The following is a 24,845-nucleotide window of genomic DNA, read 5'->3' as shown; positions in this document are numbered from 1 at the left end:
GTCACATTGACCCGGTCCCTCTCCTGGTGGATCTGGTCAATAGCCGGCCTGTTGAGATGCCTTTCCTCTGAGGGAAGAAAACAAGGTCCAATAGAGGCTGGCTCCTCGTTTCTTCTGCTAAGCTACACAGGAGACGAGAGATTGAGGGAAGGATCATGAGAAAAATGTTTTTAAGCTGGAGTTTAGAACAAGTTCAACAAGAAGGCAGGAATTGCAAAGCCCTTCCTGCAGTTATTGGGAAGAAAAGCGACCAGTGGAGATCTAAATTAGTCCTTTGGTGAGGGCATGTGCAGCTCATGACTATTCATGTCGCCTGCAAAAACATGCAAGCGCGGTCAGATGGAAATTATTAGAATGCAAAGTGGAAAGCTAATGAATGTGAAAGAGTTTCAGATGTAGGCGGCGGTGGAGGCTGGGTTAAATCACGGTTGAGATGGGACGTGGTCAGTGTTCCTCCTCCTCCCTGCTGCCTGAGACGGACCAGGAGGCCCCGCAGTGGGTTGGAATAACAACCTCTGGATCACACGAGCTTTGATGCCCCCTCCCCGCGTACCTCTGCCTCTTTGGGATACTCTTTATTCCTCGAGATGAGGATACGGGGATCTCAAACCCCCTCCAGCGCTGGCTCAACAGTGGGTCCCTGTGTTTGTGCCTCTCAGAGCAAATATTTAGTGAAAATCGAGACTGATGCAAAAGTTAAAACATATTCTGCAGCTCTGCAAAGTTGACTGACCAGACGTGAGCACAATCAGAGGCATTGGGTTAAACCAAAAAAGGCTTTTAGCTTTTTCTGTGATCTAATACTTTACATAACTGCAGCTCTGTGATGTAATTCAATCCATCCCTGATGCTGGTCTCAGAAGCATTGCTTTGCCCCTCTTGCTTTAGTTTGCCCTTGTGTCGTAACGTCGCTAATCCTTTGCATGATGCACAGATTTTGAAATTAGCAGGTGTCCTTTTATATATTGCTTAAAAAGATTTCATAAATGTAGATTTACTTTGCTTTAAAGTAATATTCTCAAGAGTTCTGCAGCAAATTAAGGTAATTGTTCACATAAAGCTGGGGAAAAAAATCAACATTTACGTCAACGGACTGTTTTTCCTTTCTCTGAAACTGAGTTTCTTTTGATAATTGTCTATAATCCACCGTTGTTTTCTCAGATTCTTGTCACAAAGATCTCAATTTCTTGATTTATGCATCCTAAATACAGGACGTCTGTCCGTACTGTATGCTGACAAACAGCCATGATACTTACTGCCACTTCCAAGCGCCGTAGCTGTTAAAGAGTAACTGAACCTCAATTTAACATTTTGTCTAAATTGGTCCTTACGAGTTTTATCTTTACGTTTATCTGGAAATTGTGACATTTTTGTGTTAATGTTTTTAAATTATGCAACATTTAGCTTGTGCTGCCCTCTTTGGTGTAAATAGTGGCTTCTGCAGTTGAATTTTCCTATTGGTTACAGCAGTACAGCTTGGTTGATGTCTAGGTCACTGTGGTTGTATTTAATTAGTAGCATTATTTAAAAGAAAATCTGATTTCAGCAAAACGTTGTAGCTGAGCGTCAGGAGCGTCACGTAACTGTATTTTCCTTGGCGCTAATTGGCTGAGTGCATGTGAGCAGAAATATTACTGCTGCTGCTAAGGTTTCTTCCATAACGCGTATTGATGTATGTTAGAGTACATTTGGTGTTTGGTCTATTAAAATAGGCAGTTGAAAGTGTTTTTGTGGGTTTTTTCTGTTCACAGGTGGTTGAGGTCAGGGGTCGGCTGTGTTTTCCCTGGTGTGGCTTACATTTGTATGGAAGAGAGATATTAAATGTCTGGAAATAGGCTCCATTAAATGAACATGGAGGAGTAATAGGGGTAAAGAAAAGTTTAGAAGCAGGCCAAATTACTTCATGCCGATTAGTGAGTGAATGTTTTATGAGTCTGGCCTGCTGACGTGAGGGGATTTGTGTATGTGCATATGTGTGCATGTCCTGGTGTGAGACAGGGGTCAGCCTTGTGTGACTAATACAACACAAAAGCTTTGCTTTCAGAGCATAAATCCCAACAAGAGCTCACAGCCACCAGAGCTGGCTCTTATCGCCGCTGAATGCAACTCCCTTTGTTTGTTTGCATGGCCGCCGCTATATGCACATCTGTGTATACATGCACAAGCAAACACCCAGCTGTGCCGGTTGATTACATTTCCAGGGCATGATCGGCGGTTCGTACGACCGCAGGCGTCCATGGGGCTCATGGTGACAGAGCGATCAAGATCTGCAGCCCGGAAAAAAACAAGAAATGAAGACAGGACAGCGAACAGAGAACGAGTGGACTGGGAGGAAAAAAGATGGATGGGCTCAGGTTGGAATGCAGGGCAGGGCGTAGCTGCAGGGAGAGACGGGCCTTTCCAGTGAACATTTAGGTTACAGGCTGGGTGCCACTGCCCTTAGACGTAGATCAAACCAACAGAATACACCAGAACCAGCCATCCAGGACACTCCGCTGTGCTCAAGGCCCAATGTTGTCCGTGTTGACTGGGCCAGGGACTCGCACCCCCCCAGGGGGTCAAAGACCCGAGGACGTCTTCCAGAGTTTCCATGGGTGCATATCCCAGCTCTTTTTTGTTTTTCTGGATCAGGCTCCAACGCGCCGACCCACATTAACGAAGAGCTTTCAGATCAAACAGCTACATGTCAAGGTGCTCCATTTGTAAAGTTTTATTTATTCATCTGACACGTTCTGAACATGGAGACTTCATTTTTGAGTGAGGTCATTTTGCAAATCAACATTTTTGGATCTAATATTTTGTTACAATAATTACATTATTTACTAGAAATTCAGTTTTTTTTTCTTTGACAAATAAAGAAGAAATTCACATTCATGCTCACCCAGGACCCAACAGCTGTTCCTGTTTCTTATTTCAGGGCTAATTTAGGGAAAGGCTGGTTTGTGTCTTCTTCACCCATGTGGGAGGAGAAAGGCCGGAGCAGGGTGGGGTCAGTACGCTAATAACGGGTGACCATTGTGATGCCTGATTTGCTGCACAGAGGTGATTTGCACCATCATTCTCTCCTCATTATCCTCCTGCATCTCTCCATCTCTGTCCCTTTTTCTCCTGCTCTTATCCCTCTCTGTCCCTTTCTCCACCTCCGCCTCCTTTCTGATTACTCCCCTCCTCCTCCCTTTCCCAAAACACCTCTCTCCCAGAATATGAGCTACATTTGTTTTGCTGCAGGAGTGGGACGTGTGGCGTGCAAAGTGCTGATGTGTTGGTTTCTAGGTAATTACAGCATCCCTTGGTCTCCAAGAAAACTCTAAACTAATGTTTAATTTGCCTCTCCACTCAAAGGACGCCCTCCTTTGTTATTGCTGTGGCAATTAACTGCAGCCAAGGCCCAGGCATTTCCTGCGATTGTTGTGATTTGCATAGAAAGCGAATCAGGCGCTATCAAAACCTCATAACCTCTCTTCTCGGTAATACACATGCAGCCATCCCCCACCGCGCCGCCCATCTCTTTCCATCAGTGGCCTCGCTGACACTTGAACCCCGGTCTGTACCTCCAGACAGCGACTGACTGGCAGGGGAGATATTGACTAACCAGGCAGGATTTTTTTCCGGTGCTGAATGAAAGTGTACCATGTGGCTGATCTCTAATGGTCAGTCTCTATAGCTTCATCCAGCAGCTCCTAATTAACTGCCTGTTTGTTACGGAGCTGGTGGCGATCCACTGAGGACGCCGCTAATGATGCTGCTAAATGAAGGTAAAAACTTAATGTCTGCAGTGTAGATACTGTTCTGTTTAGGTTTTCTGTTGGAAGGTTATGTTTGTGCATTTTGAATGTAAATATATAAGAAGGGGAGTAAAATTAAAAGTTTTTCTTGTAAATCTACATTAGGGCTGAGACAATTAATCAAATTATTGAAATAACTGTCGATAGGACTATTGCAATAAATCAATTAAAATGATCTCAATAATTTCAATTTGCAGGATTTATGTTTTTTCCTCTTTTCTCTATTTCTACCAAAACCTGGATGATAAAAGTTTTCAGTCTCATGTTTTGGTCTCAGCTAGATCTTTTTTTTTTTTAGGACATTTTTTTCCCACAGAGTCTTTATTATTCATTGTATATTTGTTGTTTTTGTTGTTTTGTTCATTTTGGATATTTAAATGTCTTCCACTTCCAGTGTTAAATGTTCATTTTAAAGATTATTGATCTTTGATAATGTGTTTTTGCATTATATCATTTGAAAATGGTCTCAAAACAACAATATTATTGTTTATTGCAATAACTTATAGAACAATTTGTTTTCCAGCAGTTTGTCATCATGACAGGTCTAATGGTCAACGACTTTAGTAATCAGTTAATCAGTGGCTAATTGAACTATACTGACTCAAAAAAGGCCAATAGCTGGAAGAACAAAACATTCAGAGCAGCCAAAAAGACAACATTTCTAAAAAAATTAGATTCAGGATAACGACAGTGGAAAGATGGATTTAAATTAAAGGTGTCAGTTTAATCTTGACAGTGAAATAAAACAAACTAAATCTCTTTTTGAATTTAAAAGAAATTTGAAAATCATGATGATGAAACGATGTGGCATTGAATAAACTGGTGTGTGTTTGAAATATGTCTGTAATGGCCTGTAGGGGTCAGATATTATAGTTTATGCTTATTTCTGCTCCTTTTCATTCATGATTTTATTATTCTGTATGTTAAAGTGCTTCTAATAATAAATAATAAGAACCAGTCAAAGTAAACGTGAACTCAGCTCCAGATCTGAATATCTGCTGTGAAAACAGTTCCTGGTTGCCTTGTGAAGAAGCCTGATGGGGTGTGAATACTTTCCCCAAACCTCTGTGGTTCTTCCTGTTTAAACTGAGCTGCTCTTCTGAGACTTGCTGCTGATTTATGTCTCACTTTTATCACATTTTGGCAAATATTTCAAGCATATTTTAATCAGTGAATTTGAATGTGTTAAACTAACCTTAATGAACTACTGTACAGCTGTTCATTTCCATAAAAAGCCTCCTCCTTTGCTGCTTTGCTAAGCTTTATTTTCATCAGAGTACCTGAATGAATTTGCATCCCCTTATCCGCTGTTGCTCCTGCCCTGCCCCCCCACTTTAATGCTCCTCTGTGTGACATGATACCTGCTCCACATCTCTCTCTTATGCTCTCATCAGATTATTAGAATCAGTATTTTCCCATTCCTGTGTTTAATGGCTTTGGGCTGGGCTATTTAAAAATAGAGAGCGAGAAAAATGGAGACAAAAACAGAGGAAGACGATGGTGATGGTGAGATTGAGGGTAAGCTGCAGGGACCGTTAAACCTGAGGAGCGGTTAATCCATGAGACGGCGCTCGGTGCTCATCTGCTCCAGACTGGTGTGGCGTGGTCGCCGATTGGCACATCCAAGACCCGGGAAGTCAAACATAGCCTCCTGATCTATATTTCAAAGCCCAGAGCAGAGAGGAATTCAGTAATGAGCTCCCATCTTCCTTTTGCTAGCAGAAGGCTCTCTTTGTGGAACTAATTGAAAGTGGCATGTGGAGTACTGGGGAGCTCTTTGGGGGCTGCGCCGTGTTTTAAGGGATGCGCGGAGATAAGCCTGCCTGCGCGCCGCTGTGGCTTTTGTGTCACTGGTCTGAAATAAACAGATCTGCTGGAGGAGAGCGATGCACTTTCAGCTGGAGGAGTGTGTCCACTGCTGAAATTTCTCCTCCTTTTGCTTAAAAAAATCTAGTTTTCTGTGTCAGCTCATCAGACATGCCGTGTGTGTGTGTGTGTGTGTGTGTGTGTGTGTGTGTGTGTGTGTGTGTGTGTGTGTGTGTGTGTGTTATTTGGGCTCGCTGATGGGAGAAGGGCATTCTCTATTACAGAAATGGAAACAGGCGCGGACATACGCAGTTAGACTGATATACTGCGTGGCATTTACTGAAATTATGAAACACAGCCTGGCCTTTAGTATTTACACACACACACCCACACACACACACACACACACACACACACACATTTCACAGAATGGAAGTGTACCCTCGGATTCACCCACACACACACACACAGATACAGACATTAGTAGATGTGGAAACATTTACGCTCTGCTGTCCAGACGTTTTCATTCCACATTTTTAACAAACTTTAAGCTAATTTATCAGGATTTTAGAGATAATGTGAAAAGTGTGGCAGGGCAGTTTCCTTCAGAAGTCACTAATAAACACACACCAAACTCTGAAAATCTCCCAGAGCTCAAATTAATCTGCCATCTGATCGTTCAGAGATGACAGAAAAACTAACCTTCACAGCTGATTTTTCTGAATGCATAATCCCCAAGGTGGAAAATGGTGGTGGCAGCATCATGCTTTGGGATGAGTTTATCCGCAGAGGCGGGTCGGTTGGTCAGAGTCAACGGATTGAGCTGAGATAATCTCCATCCAATCTGAGAGGCTTTGAGCGTTTTTGACTTTTTTAAGAAAATTTGGCTAAATCTTCTGTTGAGCTGCTCAATATGTCAAATCTGAAGCATCAGAAAAGTTTAGAAAAATGAAAAAGTTTATTAAAATAGAAATAAGACAACAAAAAATAAAATAAACAGTAAAAATTAAACTAAGATGAAACAAAAATATAAAAAGTACTTGAGTAATAAAAATTAAATAAGAAGAAAATAAACAATGCAAAATAAAATAAATAAAGCAAAAATCTTACAAAGAAAATAAGTAAAATATAATAAATATATTTAAAACTAAACTGAATTAATAAAACTGAAAATGAACCAATAAAATCAACTAAAATAAAAACAATTCATAACACAAAATAATAAAAAAGACTAAAAATTCATTCAAATAAAAATATAAAAAATAAAATAAAACTAAATTTCACTGTGATATCACTACAGTAAGGACATCTTGCATCAATATTTGATTGCAAATGTTTAAACCATGATTTCAAATAATATATTCTCCTAGTTTAATAAACCTTTTGTTTGCAGTTTAAATGCAGTTGACAAATTTATTGTAATATTAGACGAATAATATGCAAATGAATGTTATTCTGACATGCAGCTCTTCTCTAAATGCAACACTGATGGAGACGAGAGTCTTTCATTTCTGATCGCACCAGAAATGCTGCTGAGTATTGACTGAGAGCAGCTGAATGCGAATGTATGAAACATTTTTAGATTTTTATTCCTGAAAACACTTTCTTTCTCTTCCCCCTACTTCACAGCTCTTCTCCCATTTGTGCTGATCTTTGACTTCAACCCCAACAAAATGTAGAGTTTTCAGATATAATGAGAGAAAATGTGTGAAAGTTAAACTCTGAGGTGAGTGAATCCAGCTTTTCCAGATAACCGACTTGCTTTGTTGAGGCCCAGTGAGGAGAGCAGGAGGACCACACGTCATTACAGATTCTCTGTTTTCAGTTTTTGGAGCTAAACTTCATCTCGGGGCGCTCCTCTGTGACTTAATCTGCCTTATTTCTCTAATGAATGATAGAAATGTCAAGGCAGAAACCCGACAAAACCACCTGTCAAGTATTTCTCACCTGTGATCGATAGTTTATGAGGATCTGATCCGTGAAATCATCAGACCTTTGAAATGAAGTTTTGATGATCTCGTCTCATATTCTCACCAGGGTGTTCTTTCTGCGGGCCTCCAAACTTGGCTCATGCATTTATTTATTGCATCATGAAGTTGGTTTCATAAACCCGCTGCTGCAGCTGTTTGCCTGCAACAAGACGGCTTCAGTCACAGATCTTATTAGATACTGTGCTCTGTTTGCCAGCATGTCCTATTACACCTGAACGCAGCTCTCTGCTGTATGAAGGTGTAATGGCATATCTAGAGGTAATTCATTACCAGTCAAGCTGCTCGTTTTCATCTTGATCCAAGGTTGCTGCGACCCTCGACTTCGCTGTCTGAGCTCAACCTGAGCTGATGACCCAAAGAGCTTCTGATGTGGAAATGAAGGCAGGAAGTGTTCTGGTTTTTGGGAGTTCATGCGGTAGATATGGTTACGGTGACCTACTGTGCTTCCTTGAATAAGTTAAGATAGGATATAAATCATGTTCAGCAGATTTTTTTGTTTCTTTGTCAGACTTTAGTCTGGTCGGTTCTGACTATTTTGAGCCGATTTAGGGTCTCTGTCACTTTAAATCCAAATAAGCCGCTGCTGGCCACGCTCCCCTCAACGTTTAACTTACATGTGAAAATGACTACAAACAGATGCAAAAATGTACAACTGTACTCTTTGAAAAGCATTAAGAGAGCCTCCTGCACAATCTGTAAGAATACAGCAAGTGGTTTCTGGATTTTTTCACTTCCTGTACCGATATCTGAGGTTTGGTATCGGCCGATACAATCCGATAGATTCTTTTAAGTGCAGTAGAAACCCAAACAAAAGTTTGGATTTCTACCTATTATGAAATTGTGAATTTTCCATAATAGGTCCCCTTTAAAAGTGTGCAGGGAGGCAGAGAACAGCCCAGCTTAGTGCCCAGCTGCAGCGCTCGCCGGCCCCCCGGGGCCCTTCATGTGGAATGCGTCTGCTTGGAGCTGCGGATCGCGAGGCCAGCTGTGAGCAGTGACTTCTGGGAAAAGGGGATGTTGCACGTTTGTCTTTTTAATCGGAAGAAAGCGGACGGTGGGGTGTAGTACTTCGCTGCTGTACTTACCGTAATTACATTTTCCATGTATCTGTATTTTACTTAAGTAGATTCAGACGTGGGTAATTTTGACTTTTACTCAACTGCATTTCTATAATATGTTGGATTCTACAGTATGTTCACATCACATTGTGGTTTTTAAAAAAAATCTTTTTAGCTTGAAAATAATCTTATTCGAGTTAAATGGTTCGAGAAGTGAGAACAAGTTTTTAAAATGGTGTCAGGAAATGAAAGTATTGTTCAAAATGCAGTTTTTAGCTGTGAAGTTGATGATAAGGTGGAGTTCAAATGTTTGGTGTGTCTGATGCTCAGAAAACTTTTACTTCAACATGTTTACTGCAGTTCAAACACACATTGGTTTTGCTGTTTAGTAAATAAAAAAAAATTAAAGATCACAGAATCAGAAGTCCAGGTGTAAACTGTCACTGAGATAAAACTCAGTAAAAACAAGAATTATCTGCAGACTCACTGATGCATTAAGAAAATAAAGCAACTACATTTAGGTAATACTTTCAACAAGTACTTTTCCTTTCAATATTTTTAGTATTTTCAAAAGCAAATACTTTTACTCAAGTGAAAATGTTGATGTTTTCTTTTATAAGAGCACATTTTCATCTGTTTATTTCTACTTTTACTTAGAGACAGTGCTTGAGTAATTTCTCCACTGCTGGTAATTTGCGGGTCCATTTGTGCAGCTGATGTGATGTTCTTTCTGACCGCTCGTCGAACGCAGCGCTTCCTGTTTGACGCTCAGGTCAGACTCTTTCGTGACCTCCAGCGACGGACGGGTCGGTACGCCGGTCAGCTGAGATCCGCTTCCTTCAGGACGACTGCACACTTTTGTTCTGGAAATTTCCTCCCTGTCTCCAGCGAAGGGTCGGTTAAAGTGCAGAGAGGAGGCGTAGCAACGCTCCTTTGTTCCCCCCTCCCAGCTTCTCGCTCCCTCCCTCTTTCCCGCCACCAGAATCCCCACTAGTGATATCTCCCACCCTCCAGCCAATTATAGCGCATCTATGAGTGAGGGAGAAGTGATCTGATTGGCTGCTCCGGGGTGTCTTGGAGGTCAGCACTGTCTTTTCACACCGTGTCATTCTGGTTATTTTCCAGAAGAAAACATCAGAGGAAAACTACAGTTTTAAGAAAAGGAAATTTTAGTGTGTTGTAATTTCTCCTCTGAAATAATTGCAAAAATGTCAAGGAAAATGAGAATCATCCTGCAGTTTGTTGCCGCGCCGCTGACTCCGATGCCACAACAAAAGGAAATGTTGGGTGCCAGAATGCCTTTGTGGTGTGTGTCACCAGGAGGACGGTCCTCCCTCTGGGCAGAATGAGCTAAGGAGGGAAAACACCTGGTTAAAAAGACAATTATGAGTTACGGAGCTGTCAGGGGGGCATGTGAAGGTGTCTTTATTCCATGCAATCCAAGATGAAAGCATGTTTGTTTTCCTTAGGCTTCGTTTGGGATTAGATTCTCACGGTGCTGACACCAACATTTAGGAATTTAACTGGTTTCATCTACGCAACAATCATTCCTGCTGTTTCTAAAATAAGGTGCTGTGAAAAACTATTTGCCTCTTTGCAGATTTCTTTTTTGTCACACTTAAAACGCATCTGAATATTAGACCAAATGCAGCCAGAGCAAACAGAAGACAGTGTCATTTATTCAGGGGAAAAAGTGAGAATCTAATTGCCTCCTAAACCCAATAACTTGTTATGTCCCCACCGGCCCAACCAGCGATGCAATAACTAGTGAGGAGTTTCTTTTTTATTATTTCTGTGGAGGAATTTTTACATGATTGTTCAGATTAACCCACATTGAAAGATTATTAACAGAATGACAGATCCATCCCTGATCATCACACTGCCACCACCGTGTCGGATGGTGGTCTTTTTCTGAAACGATGTCGGGTTTGAAGCAGATGCACTGAAATACAAACCTTACAAGAAGTTCTGCTTTTTTCTTAGCCTGCAGCTAATGATCATATCAGTAATTGATCTGAAGATTAATCAGATTAAAACTGGCCACATTCTACAGATATTTCATTTAAACATCTAAACCTTTTTCATACAATATTTGAAATACATTAAAGGATGCATAAACAAATAATTTAATTCCTTTTTTAAATAAGAAAGTAAACATTGTAATGCCTAAAATGCAATAACATATAATTTCTTTAGTGAATTTGAAATGAGTAAAGATAAAACTTGGAAGAGTTTTGGTGAAAACATATTTACACGCAAAGGTTTCTTAAAAGTAAAATGTATTTATATATTTTTGTACAGTTTTGGCTAAATTACTGTTAAGCATCATGTTTTTCAACAAATGACCTTTTTGAGTCTCCAGTTAACAGTGAAATAATTACTACATTAGTTGGTAATTATTTCAATAATCGATTCATAACGATTAATCCGATTAATCGTTTCATCCCTACGTTTTTCCCAAAAGCCTCAGTAAACATTGAGATAGTTTTGGTAAATGAGAGACGGGGTCGTTGTGCCGTTTTGGATCAGCAGAAGTTCTCCAGCTGTCGTAACCGAATCTGTGTGCCGACTCTTGATTGTTTCTCTAAAGAGGAATTGACTTAAAGTCCAAACAGTTTGACAAAAACTCAGAATGTAAACTCCCGTTAAGACAGTCCGTGCTTGTTTCTTCTTTTGGACGTCACAAATTCAGTATTGAATTCTGAGTTTTCTTCAAATCACTGCGCAGATGGAATCAGTTTTGCTTGGTGTCTCCTCCACTGAGGCCATGGCAGCAGCAATAATGTCATTCTGTCCACAATAATTGAATCCTCAAGCACTGCTACATGAAACAGCAACATGGTATTGATTGCTGCTGTACAATAATTGCTTTCCTTGGGGAAAAAAAAGCAACAATTTATTGCATATGATGTGTTGCATGACTCTATGTCTATCCCAGACTGTGGAGGGATGGGAGAAAATTAATGGCGTCTGTACGACAGCGAGAAGAGGAATATGTTGTCGTTTAAAGGTGATTAAGTGTGACTGTACTTACAAATAACTGGGCACAGTTTCCTAGCCAAATTAATGACCTGTCATCACAACTTATTGTTTTTTGAGACGGCTCTTATTAATGTCTGCTCTGAAAGATGAGCGAACGCTGCTTTTCCTCACCAACACAAACACCTGTGATTGCACCTGAGTTATTTATGTTTTTATCATTCAATTAGTTTCAATGATCTCTGCTTTAGTGCGGAAGTAGGAAAAACAAAACCGTCGTCTCATTTACTGTCTGACAGCTCATTTTATGTAGGCATTTTAGAAACAAAAGTCAATTCAGTCCATTTATACATACGTTCCAGTTATTCTGTTTAACAACGCATTAAGCTCAGGTTATTATTCAAATTAGTTTTAAAAGTTTTCTATCTATGGCTCAAAAGTAAAATCTAAGATTTTTTTTTATACCAAATTTCGTTTCCAATTTTAAAAAATGTTTTTCCTTCCACTTTTTTTTCCTTAAAAAAAATACAAATGACAAACAATATCTTCAAAATGTTCAATAATTCCTCTGTGAGTTGACCTGAAGTCTCACCATTACTCTGGAAACCCAAGAAACACATTGTGCATGCATGCATGCATGCATGCATGCGTGATGTTCATTTTGTTAGAACCACCAAAGGGTCAGTCATTACAAATTCCTGACCACGTTGGGTGACAATCTGGGTCAGATCCTGTAAGTCGATCCCACCAACTCTCCCGTTAAACAGAACTCAGAGGGAGTAGTTTTCTGCAAGGTCTGACAGAAACAGAGAAAAGCAGGCAGATCGAAGGCCCAAACCCCGGGAATCCGAGCAGGAGGTCTTTCCTCTGTTTTCAGGTGGAGGAGACGTGGAGCCGCTCTATTCCAAAGTACCGATCCGAGGTTTAGTTGGAGCTCTCTGCAGCCTGTTAGCTTGTCGTGAAGCAGGGACGCCTTGGGCGCTGAGAATTCCTGTCGCGCACAGCAGAATCTGATTAGGCAGGAGATGGTAATGCTGCCTGACCTGGTGGGAGGAAGGAAGATGGTAGTCAAATCCGAGTGATAAAGACAGGGCGGGCGTACTGGGGGATGGGTGAAGGTAGGGAAACACCAGATACTGTAAGTCTGCGCATCATGCTAGGGATGAGGTGGAGGAGGAGGAAATATTTAGCCTTGCAAATGTCTACCCATGTCTACATCTCGTTTGGCCCTATCAGCCTTTCTGATTGAATCCTAGTGTTGTTTCAGCCTGGTTGTAGGTTTGTGTGCTGCAGGGAGACACATGTCATTATGGTGGTATAATGGCTTCCTGCTGGCTCCGAGCTACATGTTCTCCGGCGCCACATTTCAAATAGATGCTTGTCGTCTGTTGTTTTATCACATATCCAGTATGGGTGGCTCCAGCAGTCCACCACTTTGACCAAACCGCTGCTGCTTCCCCCTCCATCACTCAGGCTCGGTATTGCTCTGAGCTGCGTTGGACTGAAGCAACTGCTGGGGGTAAATTACACAGGTTGGCAGTAATAATGCTACAAAGCACAAGATACACACAAAAATGATACAGAAAGAGACTGTCAAGAAAACACTTCAGTGTGTTTGGTCAGACCAGTAATTACAAACACCTTGTTTTTGTTGTTTTTACTAAATCGAAACGAATTCCATCTTTAAATCAAAGGTTTCACCACCAAATACGATATAAAAACAGCATATTTCACAGTTTCTGCTCTCTCTGACCTCATACCAGAGCCAAATGGAGTGGAGCAACTGCTAACAGTAACTTACCTTATTGATTTTGTTGTGCACTCAGATTTGCTGCGGTGATCAGTTTGGGCTCAAGCAGATTCCTTTCACCCTGACTGAGTGGCTTTGAAGTACTCGCATTTAAACACACCTGAACTATTACGGCATCCTAATGTTAACACGTCGGCTTTAAAATGCAGCTGGCGTTATAAAAGTTAAGGTCTTATTGTTCTCAAGGCGTTGAAATGAATGAGCATTCTTCCCGGGGAGCATTGGATAGACAGAAAAAACAGAAAAATAACTGCAAACATTTAGCCAACTTCACCAAACCTGTGCCAGAGATGAAATTCATATATTTTCAGTACCTAAAGCTACAGTGAGGAAGGACACAGAGTCTTGGCCGAGTAAAATATATTTGATTATTTAAAGTTGAGATTTTCCTGGGTTGGACTGAAGCATCATATCATGTGGCGCTACGCTTAGCTAAAGCAGGCAAATGGTTTAACCTGAACATCAAGTACAGGAACAGCAAAAGGTTTTCAGAAACAATAGCGATAAAGTAGCAGTTCTGTATTTGCTCTCTGAGAGGCGGCTGGCTGCCCCACACTTTGCAAACCTCTGCTCTAATAGATACCAAAGTTCGCTCTGACTGGGTGAGGTCACGGTTTTGTGCTGGTCAGTCTCCAATTCTCAACTCCAAGCTCCTACTGGACTAAGATTCATGTGCTGTGAGGAGTCATTTTGGAACAGAAAAGGGCCTTTCACTGGATCAACCAGACAAACCCAGCGCCTGAAAAACAATCCCACGCCATAATACTCCCTCCTTAAACCTCAAACCTGGCACAGTGCATTCTCCTGCAGCTACCAAATTCAAACCTGTGGATCAAGTTGCCAGAAACCTCCTCAGAAATTAGTGGTTGTGTGCTTTCTACCACAGCCTCTGATGCTTTCTGTTGTGATTAAAGGTGTGGATGCAGCTGTTAAATCAGCAGACAGAAAAATTTTTTTGCAGAATCAGTCTGCTTGATTTCATACACTGTGGCCATGGGAGAGACTGGAACACCTGAAATAGTTTAGCTTAACTACATATCAGATAAGAGATAAGATAGCAGCATCATGCTAATTGTTATTATTTCAGAGTGTGATTTTCAGACTTGTGAGTTTGTCGGAGGTGAGATGGTTGCCTGAGATTGAGGTCCTTGTCCAGAGGCTTCTAGGTTGACCTTATAATGTCTGACTGTCAGTCCTCTGTCCTAATAGGGTCAGGGAGACATGAAGATCCCTCCTGGCATCCCCTAAATCTTCGCCGTTGGCTGTCTGATGTGACAGCATCACTGTATGACAAATACCCATCATTTACTAATGGCAAATCCTTCTCGGCACTCTTCCCTTTGACAAGAGAGGCAGAAGGACAGTGTGTGTGTGTGTGTAAGTGTTATAGGTGGCTGTTGATGAAGAAAGCATCCATCTTCTATTGTTACAACCCCTCCCCACCTCACCGTCTCCATCCCACTGTTCCTCATCTTCTGTCATTTCTTCTCATCCCTCTACCTTGCAGACGGAGGTTTGTCCCTTTGACCCCTGCACCGAGAAATCAGGGGTGGAGGTATACTGTGGAGGCACTGCTGTGCCAGGAGCCGTCAGCAGGTTGAAGGGGGGAAATGAGATGTATTACTGATAGGATCAGCTGCATGCTGGAGAATAATAACCAGGGGAAAGAGGCAATTACCAACAGGCTATGATGGAACAATAAAGAGACGTCTAAGTGAACAAATGGGCTTTGCTGTAGTTGCAGTTGAAGCGGCAAAATATTTCTTCTCCAAGGTGGGAAAACTTGATAGAAGCAAATGCATTGCAGGTTAACATAGAAATTTAACGTCTTCAAATGCTGCTGTTCAAAATAAAATCAGTCTTTGTTCAATGGCAAAGAGTCTTGCTATGCGAGAGAATGTGGCATGCTAATACTGACGGTGGCATACAGCGACAACACGGCTCCATGTGTGCCTCAGTGACGGGGTGGCTCTCTGCCCGCTGAATATTTCATTATCTAAAAAGGCCTCAAAGAGGAGGGAGGTGTAAAATGTGAGATGGAGAGACCGAGGGAGACAGAAAGGACCTTTGAGTGTGCAAATGCTATCTTTGTTAGCTCTCTGTTGCAATTTACTCCCTGTGGGTGCAGAGCTGAACTGGACTCCAGGTTGTGTTGAATCAGCATAGGTCGCTGCTATATTTCACATTAGCATGCTTTGATGTATTTGAATTTCCATACAGTTTGAGGGGCTTAAATGTTTCCGTACACGTAATTATTCGTGCTTTGGGTTTCTACGTCTTTTGAAGTTGATCTCTCCATATTTTTTATCAAACAAATTCCTCCCTCCTCTCCGGTTCTGTGTTGTAATGTATTGCCAGACTCACATGGAATGCTAATACTTTAACAGGCGAAACAGTGGCAGCCTTGTCAGCGCTTTCTCTGTCCCTTCTTCTGACAACGAGACTCCGAGGGAGAGAGAGAGAGAGAGAGAGAGAGAGAGAGAGAGAGGGAGAGAGACCTGTTTTTTTCAAGACCTTGAGTACCAGGAATGTTGCCGCTGCTTGGGGAGTGAGACATTTCTCAAGGACTCTGTAAAAACTTTTTCCATGTCCGCATATCTCTCCTCTTTCCACCTCTCAGCCACCTGGAACACCAGCTCTAAATCTAAGTGCAGCCTGCACTCCATTGCTGCTGCATACACTTTCATTATATCTCATCATCACATGCATGGCCTGGGTTGTGTGTAGCCATTTCCAAAGTGATAGATTCAGGTGCGTCAGTGGAGGTGTGATGTTTGTGAGTACATGTGTAGGGTTGGGCTGACTTCTGATGGGCCACAGGTGCACAGCAGGGGATGCGGCTCTGCATATTGATTTCACAGTCGGCCAACACCATGCATTATATCTGGGAGTGTTTCTCTATGGTGCTTCTTCAAAGAAGCGGTGGAGGAGCATTTTGGGGCATGAATATGTAGATGGAAACCCAAAGGGAGGGATGGAGCCATTCACGGCACCTCCAGGAGCCTTTTACATTAGCAAGGGCGAGGCGTGGGATGGCAGGGAGGGAACCGGCGAAGAGACGTGGAGAAACGTTAATGGAAAGGTCTTTTCTCCTGATCACAGAAAAATGCTCCTTCCTGAACCATTTTTGCAGTTTGTCATAACACAGCTTGTTATTTGCCCTGAAGAGCCTTCCTTCTTTCCCGTACCCCCAACTCCCAGCCTCTTGAATAAATCATGTTTGTATAAGGGCCAGTGATGGAGGTTTTAAATATGGAAAACAGAAAGATCAAACCAATATCAAGAGGCTGGAGTAACCACGTTGTGCATTTATGTCTTTTTAAATGTTGCTGGGTTCTGGGGATCCATCCGTCTCCCTTCTGGAGCCATGCGAAGGGAAGGTCAGCCTGATGGATACATCCTGACATGCACACAGCCTGTGATGTCAGCTGTGTGTGTGTGCGTGTGTGTGGGCTGTCGGGCCAGCCAAGCAAAGTTCAGCAGAGGGCGGACAGGCAGCGGGGAGGGGAGCGCCACAGCCTGGCCTCGGCGGCCTAGTTTAAGGAGGTTTTGCTTGCGGAGGGGCGGCTAAGGAGGGACGCGATAGTGAGGTTGGGCGAGCGGGCCGAGGTGTTGGGGCGGGTTGGGGTGGCGGAAGAAAGGCCTCATTCATGAGTCGTGCCATCTCTGTCTCCCAAGGGGATTGAGGCTCATCAATGACCAGGCCAGCTGGGAGGATGTCAAAACGCAGACTGGCTCCCTCTCTCCCCGTCCCAACCTCTCTTTGTGGGGAGCTGGTGCTGTCAGAGGCAGTAGCCCGAACACTGAGCCCTCTCATGCTGCTGGGTGCCCATTCAGAACCATTCAAAGCTTTTGGCTAGCCTTAGTTTACATGCTGTCTGTGTTGTATGAGACATGCATAGTCTAGAACAATGGCTCCCAATTCAATTCAATTCAGTTTTATTTCGATAGCGCCAATTCACAACAAATGTCATCCCAAGGGATTTCACAAAAATCATTTCACACTTTCATTCCCAACAGTGCAGTAAACTCAGTTAATTATCCAAAGTAGCTTAAAACGTTTCAATCTAAGACAGAGGTCCTGCTAGACGTTTTCAATCATGAATTGAGTTTTAACTTAATGCTACAATTTAAACCAAATCATCATTTCATAAAAACTGCCCTCACCTAGTTAGTTAAAGGACACAACTCGCTATTATTTTTATTCACAATATCCAATAAAAATAACTACTTATTTTACTTTAGAATAATTCAAATTGCATGAACAGAATTTCTGATCTGATAATGAATTTTATTGAACATTACAGTGAATTCTGCTTTTAACATTTAGTGTGAACAAGACATCATCCTCAAGCTTTGCAGACTGAGAAATGCACTAAAATAAACATTTGGCTTAATAACACACAAGAGTCAGATCAATGTAACACACTACTTGTTGTGGTCTTGTTACATTTTTTGAGACTAAATTAGCTCCGTAGAAATACAACAGAAGCTGCTTTCTTTGTTTCTTCCTCTCTGATTAGCTAAAATATGAGCAATATTAATATTAAAACTTGAGCTGGGAATGTTGCAGCTCATTTTGTTAATCAGTTTGATAATCAGGTGATTGGACGCAGAACAATGTGGTTTTATAGAGATAATTAAATATCAGGTGTAGTTTTATTTTTTTAATTCAGGGAAGGGTGTGAAAACTTATGAATAACCAGCAGATTTACTCCATAATGTGCTGGTTCTTGTCTTACATCACAGTTAATTTGATTATACCTTACAAGTAACCTAAGCAGAGGTTAGCATGATGGTATCTGTAACCACATTATCGTGGATTTCATTTATCTTTGGCACTGAACGAAGCAGAAATGTTAACACTGTACTATTTCCCAACTATGTCTCCAAAATTAAGTATCTGTTAACTCCAGAAGCCAATCTGCTTCTACCAAGCATTTATTAACAGTAAATATTAACTACACTTAACCACTTCCATTGCTGAAATGATCCTCAGTGCGTAAATTGTCCGGTGTTGTGTGCTGTTCTTGTAGAGAGCAAAAGGAGAACAGAGAAGTAGTGATACGCTCAGCAGATGTGTGCACTCATCACTTCATTGCTTATCCATGCCAGTGATAGGCCTGCATTAGCAGCAGCTTCTGCAGGCAGCGGCAGAGGTGCATTGGTGGGGGCAACTTTGCATTTGTGGTTTCATGTCATGCACAACAAGGTTACTCCCTCTCCCTTCCTTCCTCTCTGTTTTTGTTTTGCTGATCTGTCAGAGAAAGAGGGGAAACAAAACAACCCTTAAACACAGTAAATAGCGTAAAACTGGAGAAACCGCAGGCTGCAATCGATCCAAGTCGATAAAAACTGTCACCACAAGCATCGAGACGTTCATGCACAGATTCAGTTTAAAAGAGGAGCAAGAAATGGAAATATCACTTTCACTTTATTTTAGTGGATTTTGTGGAGTTCAGCCTTTAAATCACTTGAGCAGCATCACAACTTATATAGATAGAATAAAGAAAAGAGAAAACATGGTTACACTGAGGTACCTCTCGGGTCCAAGTCTTTATTAGAGGAATCTGACTCATAACAGACGTTGCCCTGCATTTTTCTTCACTGAAGTATTTGCAATGGTATAAATGGATCAAATCAGCTTTTGATCCATTAGAGTTTTGAATAACACCTTCCCCTGTAAATTAGAGAGAATGCATGGTTCGTTTGTTTTTAATATTAGAAATGTAATGTAGATAAACCACACAAGAACAACCAGTCAGGTGACTATGTTGCTCTCAATATATTGTCAAAAAATCACAAATGTGGCGTTGTTGTTTCTGTCATGAGGCGGTGTTTTCCGGTGAGTGAAGACGCAGGCAGGAACCAGGATGTAGCGAAAATGATGAATTTAATGACAAAAACTAACAAGGAACAGCGGGGAAACAGCACGAGGAAAACTGGCAACAAGGAGACAGGTGACAAGCTGGACAGCTGACCGACTATAGAATATTGACAAGGACCCGACGAAGAACACAGACAACAGGGGAGACTAAATACACACGGGGCAATCACGGGAACGAGACACACCTGGGAGACAATCAACGGGGAAAGACGCAGAGACAGGACTAACAGGGAACAGGATCACACAGAAACTAGAAAATAAACACATAGAAACACGGATCATGACAGTAAAAATAAACACATAGAAACACGGATCATGACAGTTTCCATTTTTTTAGCTTCTTCAACAAACAATAAAATAAGTAAAGAGAGCTGAAAGGTCAGGCACCCAACAGAACCTCAACCTCAAATGTTTCTGTGTTCATCAGCATTTTAAATACTTTTTTGTGGTGATAAAGGAATAAATACATTTGCATTTGTAAGCAATTAACAAAGGTGACACATTTTCTCAAATAAATTAATTGTGCCATGGCTCACCTGAACACAAATGGTTGATATATAAAGTCCCGGGACAGAAGGCTCCATTTTATGCCTGGAAATACGGCAGTCAGCTACCATACCATACCATACCAACTTTATTTATAAAGCACTTTAAAACAACCACAGCTGATACAAAGTGCTGTACATTAAAACACAGCATAATAATAATAAAAAAAACTCTTACAGTTTAAAAACAAAAACCATACACTCTAAAACTAGATCCCGCAGGAGTTAAAAGCCAAGTAAAATAAATGGGTTTTAAGACGAACTTTAAAAGTGGACAGTGAAGGGGCCTCTCTGACCTGCAAAGGCAAGTCATTCCATAACTTAGGACCTATGACAGAGAAAGCTACGAAAGAACCAAGACAGCAGGAGCTAAATGACCAAAACACTTTTTAAGATGTTGTTGTTAAACAGTAGCTTTAATAAAAGTCTAAGTAATTTGATATATTGATAAGTTGAACAGAGAAACAATAAATGTTAATTTACTTTAGCTAGCAGCAAGTAACCAACAGCCAATAGCTTTTAGCTAGCAGCCACAAGCTCTGAGTTTTCTCAAATTTCCAACTTGGTTGAAATTTTTATAAATAATAATTTTTAGTAACATTACAGTTTTTGTGTGGATGACAGGCTAAAACATATAAATATTTCTCAGTTTTCTCAGCTATGGACTTGGCTACTTGAGGACTACGCCTTAGCTACATCATGCAGAACTACATTTCAGGCACTGATGATGTATTCAGAAATGTATCTGCACAGAAACTGGACATGAATTCATGGTGCGGTTTGCGTTGAATCTTCTCGTGAAATTCAGGGAAATGGCGACAGCAGCAGCTACGTTTACATCGGCCCCCATGTTGTCAGTGAATCTCCAGCCCGTCTCCTTTTCTCAACCTCCTCGTCTTCCTCGCGTTATCGCCTCCTGGCAGTCCACTCTCTGCTTCTTGGGGAACCTTGTGACTGATGCCCCAGCTCATTGTGTGTGATGTTGACTCTGTATCGGTGTGTAACGGCGCCCTGAGATACTGTTGCCACAGTGTTGTCTTTGGTGTCTGCTCCACTGCTGCCCTTTAGACCCCAATAACCACCTTCTGTGTCAGTTTGTAAAGCATTTCTCCCTAACCTTTCATTGGTTCCTCTGCCTCTTTGGAACTGTGTATTCTGCTTCCTTCTGTCTTTTACAGCTTATAATCATCTGTCCTTGTGATGCCTGCAGCCTCCATGTTTCAGCCACATCCCAATAAAAACGCGGCCTGTTGTTACTCCTCCGTCACTGCTGGCAGGGGAGACGTTCTTCTAACTGTGTGCAGTGTTTTCATTCATTTACCTCCAACTCTTTCACGTCTCTGTCAAGTCTCCCCATAACATGCTGTTTCCCATGACCAAAACCCTGCCAGAGCCCGCCGAGTCCCGAGGAGTGGGGGGGCGAAGTTACCATGGTCACGGCAATCAGGATTGCGAACTTGAAACTTCCCAAGATCCTCCTTGAGCTCCTTTGAACCGCGTGTCATGCTGTTAATATATATTACAGATGAATGGAAAGGGGTTTCAGTGGATTCAGCCTAGATTAGGTTTCTGTGGAGCCCAGAGTCGACATCCCACCTAGAGCAGGAAGAAGAAAATGTTGGACTAAGAGTCCCTCCTATAGCAATGACAGGCGGAGAATCTCCTAGAAGTACTTTAGTGTGAGGAATCGCGAGGCTCCTGGTTATTTTGGGCGTCATCGAAGATGTGAGTGTATTCGTCTTTCTGACAGCACAAACCAAAATAAATAAGAGCGCTGGACTGAAATATATGAGACCATCAATCTTTTGTCAAGATAAAAACTTTTATTTTAAGCAGAAAACAAACAATTAGTCCTACTTCTGCAACAATTTGCAATATTGGTGATTTGTTAAGTAATAGAAAATAAAATATTGAATAAATCCTACAAATGTAGTGGTTCTGATAACTGCCGTTTTAAAGCAGTGTAGGTCTTGTTTGCCGTCGAACATGGCGATCTCTCTTCCATCTCATTTAAAGGATTTAAAGTTGAGGACTTGAATGAAGGGAAGGTCTTATAATCTCTGTGTCTTTGTGCTGGAAGCTGGACCACATCAGTACCAGAGTTTCCACAAGTCCAAGCTGAACTGATAAAATTGATTATATTATAAATGATCTGTAAGTAGTCTCCTATAAAACTGTCTAAAACGCATTTCCTGCTAACAGCTCAGCAGCTCAGGAAGAAATCTTCCGACGCTGCAGATTAATTGAAATGTCTCTGGTGTCCATATGCAGGAATGTGATTTTTATTTTCTGAGTGTGTTTTAATCATTATCAGCTTTGGAGTGTTAAAATATTTTGACATTTACTCCTCCTCCATGTTGACGGTTCCCTCTGCGTGCGACTCCAGGCTGCTGTCCATCAGCTCAGATGAGCTGCCAAGAAATTGCTCCTCAGAAGATTTTAGCTGATTCATCAAAAGTTATAACGTAGAAGTTGCTTTCATGTACATTTCATTGGCAGAGAGTTTATGAGTTTTCCACTAATGCGCAGCGTTTTGAATAAAGCCGTGGGATCTCTGACCCATGTGTGTTTTGTTCTCCCTCAGGGCTCCAGAGATCATCCTGGGCCTGCCGTTCTGTGAGGCCATAGACATGTGGTCGCTGGGTTGTGTAATAGCTGAGCTGTTTCTGGGATGGCCTCTCTACCCCGGAGCCTCCGAGTACGACCAGGTAACACATCATTACCTCACACACACTGGAATAAAAGACTTCAGGTAAACGTGACTCAGCTCCTTCAGACTAGCCAGCAGCAATTAGCAAACACCTGGTGGACCTGCACATCATACGAGCTACTTCTGGTAAAAATGTTGTTAAAGGGTTAATAAGCATAATGTTGTTGTTGTGGGCAGAAAAGTTAATTTATATTCAACAAAATTCATCAAGTTAATTTGTAATTCTTAAATTGTTCAACGTAGCTTCACTCATTTTTATACATTGCAGTTTTTGATTCTTTTGAGGCAATTGGTTAATACAGATTTAAGTAAACACAACTGATTTCCCCAACTTTTGCTTTTGTTTATGTCCTGCTGTTGGTTCTTTGTGAGATGATTCAGATAAAATGAGATCATTCTTGCAGGCTAGCATGGCTGCTATTCTGCATTGCCATGTTGCTCTTTCCTACCAGCAGATGTTCTGATCCTCTGAAGTCCTTTCTGGCATTTCCATCATTATTTGTCATTATCTACGCAAATGTGTTTTAAACCTTCAAACAAGCCTCCATCATAAAGCATTTCCCTTTTTTTTTACACGCTCTAATGACCGTCTCAGACCTCAAAGTTCTTTCAAAGCATTTGCTTCATTTTGGGGGTTTTTTTGGGGGGGGTTTTTGCATTTCTATCTTGCAGATTCGGTACATCTCACAGACGCAGGGTCTTCCGGCAGAGTATCTGTTGAGTGCAGGGACGAAGACCACCAGGTTCTTCAACAGAGATCCAGATTCCACCTATCCGCTCTGGAGACTGAAGGTACAAAACAAAATAAATAACTAGTTACATTTACTTACGTCACTTTGTGGCTGAGGAGTTTCACTACACCGTACTTTTTACTTTTATAAAGTATCTGTTTGAATTTCTGGATACTTTACCTGTGAGTAACTTCACTGAATGAAGAAAAACAAAAAAAATACAGACAACAGACAAACCTACAGTTTAAGTTGAGACTTCTTGTTTGTGCACAATGTTTGTTTTTTTATTTTATTTTCTACCTGTTGTGTCTGCTGTATGATGAAGATCTGGAAGTGTCAGATGATAAGTTTTATGTGTCAAGTCAAGTTTTATGATTTGGAAAAGAGCTGCCTAAATCTGCTATGTTGTAGTCATGATATTTATTACTAGTATTTTTTTCTTTTTAGTTTTTAAAACACCAGAATGTGGACATAACTTTTTATTCTTGTTTGTTTGATGTCATCAGTTTAAATATTAAATCAGATTCTGACCAGTTACTCAGTGTAGCTTTTTACCCAAATACTTTTTACTTTTACTTGAGTGGGATTTTTGGCTAATCTATCCACCTGTGCTAATTTCTATTTATGAAACAAAACATGTATAATGAAAAGATAAGAATAAGATAAACAAATATTGCACTATAAACCCAGAACAAAGTGAATAATCAAGTGTGGGTTTTTATTTTTTCCTGTGTTTTTCATGTGTTGTAACAAAAACACTAAATCTTACCAATTATTTTTGTCTAGTTCTTTAGTGTATATTTATGTATTTTTATCTGCAATTGATCTTTTCTGGCTGAAGGTCATTTGCCCCTTTGGCAAATAAACTTTATCTAATGTAATGTAGTTTCTTGTGCAAATATCTTAATTCACCTGAAATAAAACAAACTTACAAGAAACTTTTCGGTAAGATAAATTAAGCTTGATTTAAGTCAATAGTTCTTGAGTATTGATAAAAACTACTGGATCCACTGGTCGATTTTTTCACTTAGGAAATAATCTGCCAGTGGAGCTAGTAATTTTTATCAATATTAATGAGGTATTTATTTAAAACAAGCTTGGATTTCTTGCTGAAAAGTTATTGTAAGTTAGTTTTGTCCTATTTCAGGTGTACAGGGATGCCTGCACTGGATAATAAACCAAAAATACATAGTAAGATGTGTTTTTACAGTGTAAATGTCTTGGTAGTGAAGAAATAGCATGCAAAAGCAGGGTTAGGTTCTTAAACAGCATTTTACACTCATCTTACCTAACAACACCATATCTAGTGGAAAAGTAGCCTGAATACATTGTTGCCTTGGTGAAGTACAGTGGTGGCAGCATCATCCTGTGGGAATGCTTTCCTTTAAAAGATGCAGGGAAGATGATCACACAACATGAGAGGATAGATGGAGGAAAATTCAGGCCAAGTCTGGAAGAAAACTGGTTTTAAGTTGCAGATAAATAGGAGGACTAACTCAGTCAGAAATGCAAGGGTGTGAATACTTTTGAGAGATAATTTTAA

The 24,845-nt window shown here is 41.0% G+C and overlaps 1 protein-coding gene across 2 annotated transcripts in view; it reads left to right on the top strand.

Annotated features, from left to right (window-relative positions):
• The window catches only part of hipk2 (homeodomain interacting protein kinase 2), a 93,873-nt gene that overhangs the window by 46,450 nt on the left and 22,578 nt on the right, over positions 1 to 24,845 (top strand). For both annotated transcript variants that reach the window (XM_008436538.2, XM_008436537.2), the window contains exons 3-4: positions 22,446 to 22,569; positions 23,244 to 23,363. In XM_008436538.2, the coding sequence (XP_008434760.1) occupies positions 22,446 to 22,569; positions 23,244 to 23,363 (244 nt within the window). The remainder of the gene's footprint in view (positions 1 to 22,445; positions 22,570 to 23,243; positions 23,364 to 24,845) is intronic.

Source organism: Poecilia reticulata, linkage group LG19, assembly GCF_000633615.1.
Source record: "Poecilia reticulata strain Guanapo linkage group LG19, Guppy_female_1.0+MT, whole genome shotgun sequence".
NCBI classification, from domain to species: domain Eukaryota; kingdom Metazoa; phylum Chordata; class Actinopteri; order Cyprinodontiformes; family Poeciliidae; genus Poecilia; species Poecilia reticulata.
The sequence above is the reverse complement of the archived record's forward strand: the minus strand, read 5'-3'. Positions and strand labels throughout refer to the sequence as shown.